The sequence below is a fragment of the Sinocyclocheilus grahami genome, unplaced genomic scaffold, assembly GCF_001515645.1.
Source record: "Sinocyclocheilus grahami isolate Dianchi unplaced genomic scaffold, SAMN03320097.WGS_v1.1 scaffold33.1, whole genome shotgun sequence".
Lineage (NCBI taxonomy): Eukaryota > Metazoa > Chordata > Actinopteri > Cypriniformes > Cyprinidae > Sinocyclocheilus > Sinocyclocheilus grahami.
In genome coordinates, this window is record NW_015505212.1 from 389,265 (window position 1) to 402,210 (window position 12,946).

The 12,946-nt window shown below is 36.8% G+C and overlaps 1 protein-coding gene across 1 annotated transcript; it reads left to right on the plus strand.

Moving 5' to 3' along the window:
• Window positions 1-4,563: 4,563 nt before the first annotated feature.
• LOC107579629 (uncharacterized) lies at window positions 4,564-12,594 on the plus strand. Its single transcript, XM_016265438.1, has 5 exons — window positions 4,564-4,998; window positions 9,705-9,896; window positions 10,009-10,165; window positions 10,245-10,430; window positions 11,789-12,594. The coding sequence occupies exons 1-5, from the start codon at window positions 4,833-4,835 to the stop codon at window positions 12,012-12,014; spliced, it is 927 nt and encodes a 308-aa protein (XP_016120924.1). The 5' UTR covers window positions 4,564-4,832; the 3' UTR covers window positions 12,015-12,594.
• Window positions 12,595-12,946: the final 352 nt, after the last annotated feature.

Consider the following 12,946-nt stretch of genomic DNA (forward strand, 5'->3'; position numbering starts at 1 on the left):
AACGTGGAAAATATTGATGTGTTAGGAAAAACATGATTCAACTGGAATTTTAGTTTGGAGGATTCAATTCACCACAATTATTTAGGACTAAAACTAACTAGTAAATATGCCACCACTTTAAAGCCACAGTCTTGTAATCACATGGGAGAGAGAGAGAGAGAGAGAGAGAGAGAGTGGAAGCAGAGCAGTGCATATGTTCATGAGGATGTGTGACTGCATAAACGACTGCAGCTCTGCCGTGTGTTGCATTACGCAAGTGGCTCACAATCAGCAGTGGAGCTGCAGCAGTGACAAGCAGCTTACGGAGGAGAAACACACAGCAGCGCTGCATGAGAGTCAGAGTAACTCCCTCCACCCCTCTCCCTCCCTCTCTCTCGTTCTGTCCCTGAGCAAACAGCCTGCGTTTGGCTGCTGAAGCACAGAAAAGTCTCTGGAGTCGCCAAGGACCAGCGGTCATGAGCGACTGACATTCACACTTTCCATCTCATTTTTAACCCCAGACGTCGATGGCTTTGAAGGAGAGCCGTCTCACCTGGAGCTTCCTGCTGTGGTCTGTGACGTGGTGCTCGGCTCGGACTTTTACGCCACATGAAGGGTCTTCGGTCAGTCCCATATTTCATCGGACCACTCCACCTCTGAACAGCTCTGAGGCCCCTACGGACAATTACACAGGTGTGTATAACAACAATATTCGGTCATAATGATATAATAACTGCATATCCTCATATAGTGCTATGCAAAAATGATCAAATTATAGTGCATGTTTCTAAATGGCATGTTTTGCATAACTTTTTCATAAAGAGCGCACTCAACCTGCAGCATTTACAGTCCGCAAGCATACAAGTTTATTAAAACACATGCACTTATTGTGAAATTCACGTGTTGGCTTTAAAATGCAAAATCTTCTTAAGGGTTTACATACAAACAGAGCTTTCATAATGGCTCAGATAAAACCACCAGTGCGAATCAGATCAGCCTGAACTGCATATAACTCAGATTTTATTATGATTGGAGTTTATTATGATTGGTGAGCATATAAAATATGCAAGCCATGCATACTTTGAGCGTACTTTGCTAATAGTTTTTTTATGTTTCCTGACCTAAAGTCAATATGCATGACAGATCTGTGGATCTCTGACATTATCAAGCTAATACTTGAGTTTGATTGCAGTATAATGAATCTGTGAAGGAAAAGACAGCATCCACAGGTGTCAGTTACCTTGAGGTTTATTGCACAGGTGAAACAAAGGATGCTTTTTGCCACGTGGTAATGGCGGGCAGTGGGATAGTTGGCAGTTTGTCAGTTCCGTTACAGGGTTGCCAGCTTTGAAACTGAAATGGAGGGGGTTTTATCGCCACCGTGGCCATGACAGAATTTGCCCTGCTTTCAGCTTTCAGTGCACAGCAAACCTGAAGGAATTTGAAGTGGATCTGTCCTGAATAAGAACATGCACGGGTCAGATTTCATCCTAAAATCAAAAGAAAGGAATAAGAAATTATATTCTGCTTAAAGAAATGGAGATATATTTGGTTTAAAGAAGAAGGTTAAGGACATTAAGATTTTTGCACTGTGGCATTTTTTTCTATGATAGTTTATCACAATTAGCCCCAAAATTCTTCTTGTCAATGCAAAAAAAGAGAAAAAAAGAAAAAAAGTCTAATTACTGTAAAAAAAAAAATATATATATATATATATATATTATTGAATTTGTCATTTTTATGCATGTTGTTTTTTCTTGTACTACCTTAAATTAAATTTAGAAAATAGTACTACGTTTTTGTAATGCATTATAGTAAAATTATTGCATTACAGAAAATACGTGCTCATGTGAAAAAATAAATAAATCATTATTACTAATAATATATTATGTAAATTGTATGTACTGTAAATTATTTATAAACCATGATAGTAATTCTTATGCCTTTAATTTATCTTATTTTAAATTAAAATAATAATAACAGTAATAATAATAATTGTATTTTTTTACCACATTACAGTAATGGGAATTTAATAATCACTGTTATATAAAGAAACTAATTCCAAAAACATCCAAGCACGTTACAGTAATAAGAATTTTTTGGGGGAAAAATGTAATTGCTATGATAATAATGCAGATAATCCATAATGCAGGGTTATTATAGTTCATTTAAGTTGATATACTAAAATAATTAAAACTGAAGTAAATAAAAAATACTATATAAACATATTTTAAAACACAACAAAATCACTAAAACCTTAAACTAATACAATTAAAATGGAAACAATAAATCTAAAAATAAAATCTAATGCAAAATAAGAAAAACTACAATTGTTTTATAGAACAATTATAGTTTGTTCTATAAAACACATTATATAGACGCTTGTTTCACTCTGTCACTCATTTACCTATAACACAAATACAGAGGCTTCCACGTCACTTCTTTAAAGGGATTACTTAACTGAGAGTGTTAAAGAGAGAAAGCCAGAGTACACAGGAATAGCTGGTAAGGTCAGCAGACGAGTTACAATAACACGTTAAAGATGCTGAAGTTACATGATCATGCATTGACAAACTGATCCACTCAGACTGTCCCGCTGGAGAATGTCTGTGGTTTTATGGCAGTGTAGCTTCAGGAGCATGTGGTCAGGCTGCATCATCCCGGCCTCCTCAGCTACAGGGACTTTTGGGTAATCAATTTTTAATGCACGGCCCTATGCTTTATTTAATCGTGTTCTATTCTAAGAGAAGCTCTCTGGTGCGACCCTTGGGGAGTATGTGAGATGGGACGGAGTGGAGAAAAAGAAACTGACAGTTGAGTTATTTATTTATTTTGCCATGGAGTCAGATTGCTTAGTGCTAGCAGCATTGCCATGCCAGTTAAGCCGGCTTAATGAGACCAGCACAGGACTGGAACTGGTGTGAACAATAAACACCATCCAGTGACCCTGCCAGCTTAATCACACTGACTCCAGCACAGTCAAAATGAGCTCCGTTTGACTGTATATGGACAGTGGAGATGGACAGTGCAGTGATGAAAACTCAGTAGGAGAACACAGAACACGCTGAATCCTCGGTGGGAATGAAGAGAGGCTGGAGGAGAGGTGGATTATGGGATCGAGCGCAGGAGAAAACACCCTGTGGGTACTTATGGAAAGAGAGAAGGGAAAATGCTTTCATCTTAACCCTTGAGGATAACTAAGTACTGTTAAATAAGTCCCAGGAGAACTTTCTTGCACACATACATTCACAGACACGCTTAAAGCTGTCATTTTGATGGAAAACATAAGTGTTGGTATTGTGATTACTGACATTTATTATTTATACATATTTCTTTTTTTTTATTACACTGAGTGGTTGCTAGGTGTCTTTTAATTCCTGCATTTATCATTCGCCTAGCAAAAATTACAAGTCCAAAAAATGTAGTCCAATCATGAAAAAGTGATAGCAACAAGCTGCATTCTATTCTATTCTGTTCTATTCTATTCTGTTTGATTTAGTCCAATTATAAAAAAGTGATAGCAACAAGTTCTTTTCTATTCTATTCTGTGTTTGATTTAGTCCAATTATGAAAAAGTGATAGCAACAAGTTCTATTCTATTCTGTTTGATTTGGTCCAATTATGAAAAAGTGATAGCAACAAATTTTATTCTATGAAAATGTGATAGTAACAAGTTGCAATCTATTCTATTCTATTTAGTCCAATCGTGAAAAAGTAATAGCAACAAGCTGCATTCTATTCTGTTCTGTTCTATTCTATTCTGTGTTTGATTTAGTCCAATTATGAAAAGGTGATAGCAACAATTTTTATTCTATGAAAATGTGATAGTAACAAGTTGCAATCTATTCTATTCTATTTAGTCCAATCATGAAAAAGTAATAGCAACAAGCTGCATTCCATTCTATTCTGTTGTATTCTATTCTGTGTTTGATTTAGTCCAATTATAAAAAAGTGATAGCAACAAGTTATTTTCTATTCTATTCTGTGTTTGATTTAGTCCAATTATAGTCTGATTGTTTCCCTCTCAGCAGAGTCACGGCGAGAGAAAGAGGAGTCTGTCACCAACATCACTGCACAGAGACATCACTGTCAGCTCTCAACAGGATATTATTAGCTGCTGCGAGCGAGTGAGTGACATGTGCTGCACTAATAGTGCTTATAATCTTTAATATAATCAGTAACAAGAAGGAATGAATGAATAAAGTCGATGAACTGACACACTCTTATAAGACTCAGTGTCGAAATGTGGCTCAGAATGACCTGCATTCACAATCAATCAATCAAATGACTTGCACAGTTTTTTGTTATTTCATAGTTTAAAGTTTACTTTACTATTCTTTTTATAAAAACGTGGAAAATATTGATGTGTTAGGAAAAACATGATTCAACTGGAATTTTAGTTTGGAGGATTCAATTCACCACAATTATTTAGGACTAAAACTAACTAGTAAATATGCCACCACTTTAAAGCCACAGTCTTGTAAACACATGGGAGAGAGAGAGAGAGAGAGAGAGAGAGAGTGGAAGCAGAGCAGTGCATATGTTCATGAGGATGTGTGACTGCATAAACGACTGCAGCTCTGCCGTGTGTTGCATTACGCAAGTGGCTCACAATCAGCAGTGGAGCTGCAGCAGTGACAAGCAGCTTACGGAGGAGAAACACACAGCAGCGCTGCATGAGAGTCAGAGTAACTCCCTCCACCCCTCTCCCTCCCTCTCTCTCGTTCTGTCCCTGAGCAAACAGCCTGCGTTTGGCTGCTGAAGCACAGAAAAGTCTCTGGAGTCGCCAAGGACCAGCGGTCATGAGCGACTGACATTCACACTTTCCATCTCATTTTTAACCCCAGACGTCGATGGCTTTGAAGGAGAGCCGTCTCACCTGGAGCTTCCTGCTGTGGTCTGTGACGTGGTGCTCGGCTCGGACTTTTACGCCACATGAAGGGTCTTCGGTCAGTCCCATATTTCATCGGACCACTCCACCTCTGAACAGCTCTGAGGCCCCTACGGACAATTACACAGGTGTGTATAACAACAATATTCGGTCATAATGATATAATAACTGCATATCCTCATATAGTGCTATGCAAAAATGATCAAATTATAGTGCATGTTTCTAAATGGCATGTTTTGCATAACTTTTTCATAAAGAGCGCACTCAACCTGCAGCATTTACAGTCCGCAAGCATACAAGTTTATTAAAACACATGCACTTATTGTGAAATTCACGTGTTGGCTTTAAAATGCAAAATCTTCTTAAGGGTTTACATACAAACAGAGCTTTCATAATGGCTCAGATAAAACCACCAGTGCGAATCAGATCAGCCTGAACTGCATATAACTCAGATTTTATTATGATTGGAGTTTATTATGATTGGTGAGCATATAAAATAGCGTACTTTGCTAATAGTTTTTTTATGTTTCCTGACCTAAAGTCAATATGCATGACAGATCTGTGGATCTCTGACACTATCAAGCTAATACTTGAGTTTGATTGCAGTATAATGAATCTGTGAAGGAAAAGACAGCATCCACAGGTGTCAGTTACCTTGAGGTTTATTGCACAGGTGAAACAAAGGATGCTTTTTGCCACGTGGTAATGGCGGGCAGTGGGATAGTTGGCAGTTTGTCAGTTCCGTTGCAAGCCATGCATACTTTGAGCGTACTTTGCTAATAGTTTTTTTATGTTTCCTGACCTAAAGTCAATATGCATGACAGATCTGTGGATCTCTGACATTATCAAGCTAATACTTGAGTTTGATTGCAGTATAATGAATCTGTGAAGGAAAAGACAGCATCCACAGGTGTCAGTTACCTTGAGGTTTATTGCACAGGTGAAACAAAGGATGCTTTTTGCCACGTGGTAATGGCGGGCAGTGGGATAGTTGGCAGTTTGTCAGTTCCGTTACAGGGTTGCCAGCTTTGAAACTGAAATGGAGGGGGTTTTATCGCCACCGTGGCCATGACAGAATTTGCCCTGCTTTCAGCTTTCAGTGCACAGCAAACCTGAAGGAATTTGAAGTGGATCTGTCCTGAATAAGAACATGCACGGGTCAGATTTCATCCTAAAATCAAAAGAAAGGAATAAGAAATGATATTCTGCTTAAAGAAATGGAGATATATTTGGTTTAAAGAAGAAGGTTAAGGACATTAAGATTTTTGCACTGTGGCATTTTTTTCTATGATAGTTTATCACAATTAGCCCCAAAATTCTTCTTGTCAATGCAAAAAAAGAGAAAAAAAGAAAAAAAGTCTAATTACTGTAAAAAAAAAAATATATATATATATATATATATTATTGAATTTGTCATTTTTATGCATGTTGTTTTTTCTTGTACTACCTTAAATTAAATTTAGAAAATAGTACTACGTTTTTGTAATGCATTATAGTAAAATTATTGCATTACAGAAAATACGTGCTCATGTGAAAAAATAAATAAATCATTATTACTAATAATATATTATGTAAATTGTATGTACTGTAAATTATTTATAAACCATGATAGTAATTCTTATGCCTTTAATTTATCTTATTTTAAATTAAAATAATAATAACAGTAATAATAATAATTGTATTTTTTTACCACATTACAGTAATGGGAATTTAATAATCACTGTTATATAAAGAAACTAATTCCAAAAACATCCAAGCACGTTACAGTAATAAGAATTTTTTGGGGGAAAAATGTAATTGCTATGATAATAATGCAGATAATCCATAATGCAGGGTTATTATAGTTCATTTAAGTTGATATACTAAAATAATTAAAACTGAAGTAAATAAAAAATACTATATAAACATATTTTAAAACACAACAAAATCACTAAAACCTTAAACTAATACAATTAAAATGGAAACAATAAATCTAAAAATAAAATCTAATGCAAAATAAGAAAAACTACAATTGTTTTATAGAACAATTATAGTTTGTTCTATAAAACACATTATATAGACGCTTGTTTCACTCTGTCACTCATTTACCTATAACACAAATACAGAGGCTTCCACGTCACTTCTTTAAAGGGATTACTTAACTGAGAGTGTTAAAGAGAGAAAGCCAGAGTACACAGGAATAGCTGGTAAGGTCAGCAGACGAGTTACAATAACACGTTAAAGATGCTGAAGTTACATGATCATGCATTGACAAACTGATCCACTCAGACTGTCCCGCTGGAGAATGTCTGTGGTTTTATGGCAGTGTAGCTTCAGGAGCATGTGGTCAGGCTGCATCATCCCGGCCTCCTCAGCTACAGGGACTTTTGGGTAATCAATTTTTAATGCACGGCCCTATGCTTTATTTAATCGTGTTCTATTCTAAGAGAAGCTCTCTGGTGCGACCCTTGGGGAGTATGTGAGATGGGACGGAGTGGAGAAAAAGAAACTGACAGTTGAGTTATTTATTTATTTTGCCATGGAGTCAGATTGCTTAGTGCTAGCAGCATTGCCATGCCAGTTAAGCCGGCTTAATGAGACCAGCACAGGACTGGAACTGGTGTGAACAATAAACACCATCCAGTGACCCTGCCAGCTTAATCACACTGACTCCAGCACAGTCAAAATGAGCTCCGTTTGACTGTATATGGACAGTGGAGATGGACAGTGCAGTGATGAAAACTCAGTAGGAGAACACAGAACACGCTGAATCCTCGGTGGGAATGAAGAGAGGCTGGAGGAGAGGTGGATTATGGGATCGAGCGCAGGAGAAAACACCCTGTGGGTACTTATGGAAAGAGAGAAGGGAAAATGCTTTCATCTTAACCCTTGAGGATAACTAAGTACTGTTAAATAAGTCCCAGGAGAACTTTCTTGCACACATACATTCACAGACACACTTAAAGCTGTCATTTTGATGGAAAACATAAGTGTTGGTATTGTGATTACTGACATTTATTATTTATACATATTTATTTTTTTTTATTTTTTTTTATTACACTGAGTGGTTGCTAGGTGTCTTTTAATTCCTGCATTTATCATTCGCCTAGCAAAAATTACAAGTCCAAAAAATGTAGTCCAATCATGAAAAAGTGATAGCAACAAGCTGCATGCTTAAAGCTGTCATTTTGATGGAAAACATAAGTGTTGGTATTGTGATTACTGACATTTATTATTTATACATATTTCTTTTTTTTTATTACACTGAGTGGTTGCTAGGTGTCTTTTAATTCCTGCATTTATCATTCGCCTAGCAAAAATTACAAGTCCAAAAAATGTAGTCCAATCATGAAAAAGTGATAGCAACAAGCTGCATTCTATTCTATTCTATTCTATTCTGTTCTGTTCTGTTCTGCTCTATTCTATTTAGTCCAATCATGAAAAAGTGATAGCAACAAGCTGCATTCTATTCTATTCTATTCTATTCTATTATATTATATTATATTATATTATATTCTATTCTGTTCTGTTCTGTTCTGTTCTGTTCTGTTCTGCTCTATTCTATTTAGTCCAATCATGAAAAAGTGATAGCAACAAGCTGCATTCTATTCTATTCTATTCTATTCTATTCTGTTCTGTTCTGTTCTGCTCTATTCTATTTAGTCCAATCATGAAAAAGTAATAGCAACAAGCTGCATTCTATTCTATTCTATTCTATTGTGTTTGATTTAGTCCAATTATAAAAAAGTGATAGCAACAAGTTATTTTCTATTCTATTCTGTGTTTGATTTAGTCCAATTATGAAAAGGTGATAGCAACAATTTTTATTCTATGAAAATGTGATAGTAACAAGTTGCAATCTATTCTATTCTATTTAGTCCAATCATGAAAAAGTAATAGCAACAAGCTGCATTCCATTCTATTCTGTTGTATTCTATTCTGTGTTTGATTTAGTCCAATTATAAAAAAGTGATAGCAACAAGTTTTATTCTATTCTGTTTGATTTAGTCCAATTATTAAAAAGTGATAGCAACAAATTTTATTCTATGAAAATGTGATAGTAACAAGTTGCAATCTATTCTATTATATTATATGATATTATATTATATTTAGTCCAATATTCTCTGAAGTAATAGCAACAAGCTGCATTCTATTCTATTCTGTTCTATTCTATTCTGTTTGATTTAGTCCAATTATAAAAAAGTGATAGCAACAAGTTCTTTTCTATTCTATTCTGTGTTTGATTTAGTCCAATTATGAAAAAGTGATAGCAACAAGTTCTATTCTATTCTGTTTGATTTGGTCCAATTATGAAAAAGTGATAGCAACAAATTTTATTCTATGAAAATGTGATAGTAACAAGTTGCAATCTATTCTATTCTATTTAGTCCAATCGTGAAAAAGTAATAGCAACAAGCTGCATTCTATTCTGTTCTGTTCTATTCTATTCTGTGTTTGATTTAGTCCAATTATAAAAAAGTGATAGCAACAAACTTTATTCTATGAAAATGGGATAGTAACAAGTTGCAATCTATTCTATTTTATTCTATTCAGTCCAGTCATGAAAAAGTGATAGCAACAAGTTTCCTTTTATGAATAAGTGATAGTAAGAAGTTGCATTCTGTTCTACTCCATTCTGTTATGTGTCTGATTTAGTCCAATCATGGCAAAAGTGGTATCAACAAGTTGAATTCTATTCTATTCTATTCTATTGTGTTTGATTTAGTCCAATCATGAACAAATGATAGCATCAACTGGCATTCTATTCTATTCTATTCTCTGATTGATTTAAGTACATATTTAAAAGTGGCACATTTAAAAGTGGTTTCTAACCATCTGTGCTTTGTATTTGCAGGCCTGAGTTGCACGACGCTGCTTCCCCCTCGGCGAGGTTCTTTCTATGTAGAGAAGGGCACTGGGATGACTGTGGGCACGGTGTTGGTGTTCTGGTGCCTCGAGGGGTACCAGCTGGTGGGCAGCGAGGAGATCACCTGTGTCCTACGTAGCGACACCGCTCAGTGGAGCAACTACCCACCCGACTGTGAGGGTCTGTGTTCACTGCCATCATTTCTGTTTTAAGAGATAAAAACACCTAAGAAATGCACTCCTGCTAATTAAATCCCAGATTTTCAATGTGGACTATTGTGTAAATATGGTAGCCATTCCCAAACCAGAGGACCGCGGGCTGAGAGTGGCTGTACTGGTATCGGTAGTGAGCAGCATCATCATCCTCGCCATGTCCGTGTCCTTCATCATCTGCTGCCTGCAGGAGCGCATGAGCAAAGAGAGGGCAGAACGGACAGACAGACGGGGCAGGTATGCACATCTGGGGAGGAAGAGACAAGGGAGTTTAAAATAGGCAAAGAGGATGCTAATGATTTCTCTGAGTTTCCAGGACGAGAGACAAGTGTAAATCATCCTGGAGGAATGAGTGCTGGCTGGAGAGAGATGAAGGAGACTGGGAAGCTTTTCATCCACCTAAAATTTACAGTCTTTCCCAGCACCTTGACCCCCATCTGACCCCTGAGAGCCCGGTCTATATGGGGGGACTGGCTAGTTATGATAACCATGGGTATCAGAGGTGAGAAACTGTGCAGTTTTAATTTTGCTTGATTGTGTTTACGTGTGAAATTAATCGATTAAATCACACAAAAATAAAAATTCTGGCACTATTTGAGAGGAAATTAAGTTTTCTATTTTATCCTCTTTTAACCTAAGAAATGCACTCCTGCTAATTAAATCCCAGATTTTCAATGTGGACTATTGTGTAAATATGGTAGCCATTCCCAAACCAGAGGACCGCGGGCTGAGAGTGGCTGTACTGGCATCGGTAGTGAGCAGCATCATCATCCTCGCCATGTCCGTGTCCTTCATCATCTGCTGCCTGCAGGAGCGCATGAGCAAAGAGAGGGCAGAACGGACAGACAGACGGGGCAGGTATGCACATCTGGGGAGGAAGCGACAAGGGAGTTTAAAATAGGCAAAGAGGATGCTAATGATTTCTCTGAGTTTCCAGGACGAGAGACAAGTGTAAATCATCCTGGAGGAATGAGTGCTGGCTGGAGAGAGATGAAGGAGACTGGGAAGCTTTTCATCCACCTAAAATTTACTGTCTTTCCCAGCACCTTGACCCCCATCTGACCCCTGAGAGCCCGGTCTATATGGGGGGACTGGCTAGTTATGATAACCATGGGTATCAGAGGTGAGAAACTGTGCAGTTTTAATTTTGCTTGATTGTGTTTACGTGTGAAATTAATCGATTAAATCACACAAAAATAAAAATTCTGGCACTATTTGAGAGGAAATTAAGTTTTCTATTTTATCCTCTTTTAATCTGACTCTCTCTGAATTCTGAATTTGTAATTATGTTTTTTTTTTTTGCTTCCGCCACAAAATAAAAAATTAAAAAGGTAATTTTTATCTCACAATTCTGACTTTTTTTCTTGCAATTGCAAGTTTGTCGCAATTCTGACTTTTCTTTGTATCTTTAAATATAAATACTATATATAAATTTATATCTTGCCATTCTGCATTTGTATCTCACAATTCTGAGTTTAAATCTTACAATTCAGCATTTATATCTAGCAATTCTGCATTTTTCACAATTCTGCATTTGTAACTCACAATTCTGCATTTATATCTTACAATTCTGCTTTATTTATATCTCGCAATTCTGAGTTTATATCTCACAGTTCTGTATTTATACCTTGCAGTTTACAATCTTCCATAGTAAACAGTAGTGCAATATTTTTGTGGAAACTGTTATGCATTTTCTTTTCAGGATTCTTTGCTGAATGTTCAAAAAAACAGCATTTATTTGAAATAGAAATCTTTTGTAATATTACTAATGTCTTTACTGTCAATTTTGATCAATTTAATGTACCCATGCTCAATAAAAACATACATTTCTTTAAAAAAAATGCTATGTTTGTTTTGCAGAAGTCAGGAAAACCTCCTGAAAGCTCCTCTTCCTGGTCTTTACCGTACAGAAAGTCAGATGTACCCGCATGTGGTCCTGCAGAGGGTTCCCACACCTACAGTGCCGACTGCACCCAGCGCGCCCGTCTACCTCCGCCTCTCCACCCCTCCGCCCGCAGAAAGCCCCGGCGAACAGTCTGCTCTGCCGCCGTACCCCAGCGCCACTCCACAGCGTCTGTGGCCATAGAAACACACTTTTATTCAGAACTTTTACAACTGTCGTCATGGCGACAGATTACGACCCCTACATGCAAACGGCTCCTGGGGTTCAGAAAACCAAGAGAAATGATGGACTCAAGTTAGAGCCACCTAGATCACTACACACCGCTAGATCTAGATGTTGGACCATGTGTGGGTCCAAATGTAGTTACATTTAGTATGTTGCATATGTAAGGACATTTCTGAATGACTCTAAGGAGGCCCGTTGTGTAGTTTCTTGGAGAGGAAAGTTACATCAGGAGAGGTGAGGACTCCATCCTGGTACTGTGATCCACTCCAGGTTTTATTATTGTCAGTTAGTACTTTTTATTTTTGTGTTAAAGGTTCTGACTTGCACTCATAAAATGAAAAAATGCAACTGTGTCATGTCACATTAGAGCATCGGTTTAATATTTCTATGTTTTTTGTATTATAGAAGTGTAGGAGAACTACACTGACGTCCAGATTATGGACAGACATTGGGATCTCATAAACCTATGATACTTCAAACTTGATTTTGTTTATAACAAATAAAAAGATTAAAATAAATATACATGTGTATTTTTTATTGCCCACAATGTCTCACCATATCATACACACACACAATTATTTGGAAAAAAAATGTATATATATGGTTTCACAGATAAGTCCTATTCACATGAAAATGTTTAATCTTAGGATCTGACTTTCTGGGTCCAGTCAAACTGACCTACTTGAGTTTGAGCTTTCTAATTAGCTGACCTAATCAGTTGAGCTTTGGCATGTTCACAGTGTTTTATCTGTCTATTGCAGCATATGTAGGAAACAACGCTGTGAAGGAAAACAGAGGATGATGAAAACAAGATGATGGATTGGCAGCAGTAAATTTAGCGGTGACTGAACGACTGGGTTTTACAGATGCTTTGTTGCAATGAACAGTAG

What these genes read in the sequence shown, in the direction of transcription:
- LOC107579629 (XM_016265438.1), top strand. Translation starts at nt 4,833, where the DNA reads ATGGCTTTGAAGGAGAGCCGTCTCACCTGGAGCTTCCTGCTGTGGTCT. An exon ending in CTACCCACCCGACTGTGAGG is followed by an intron (nt 9,897 to 10,008) that starts GTCTGTGTTCAC and finishes TAAATATGGTAG; the next exon opens with CCATTCCCAAACCAGAGGAC. An exon ending in GATAACCATGGGTATCAGAG is followed by an intron (nt 10,431 to 11,788) that starts GTGAGAAACTGT and finishes TTTGTTTTGCAG; the next exon opens with AAGTCAGGAAAACCTCCTGA.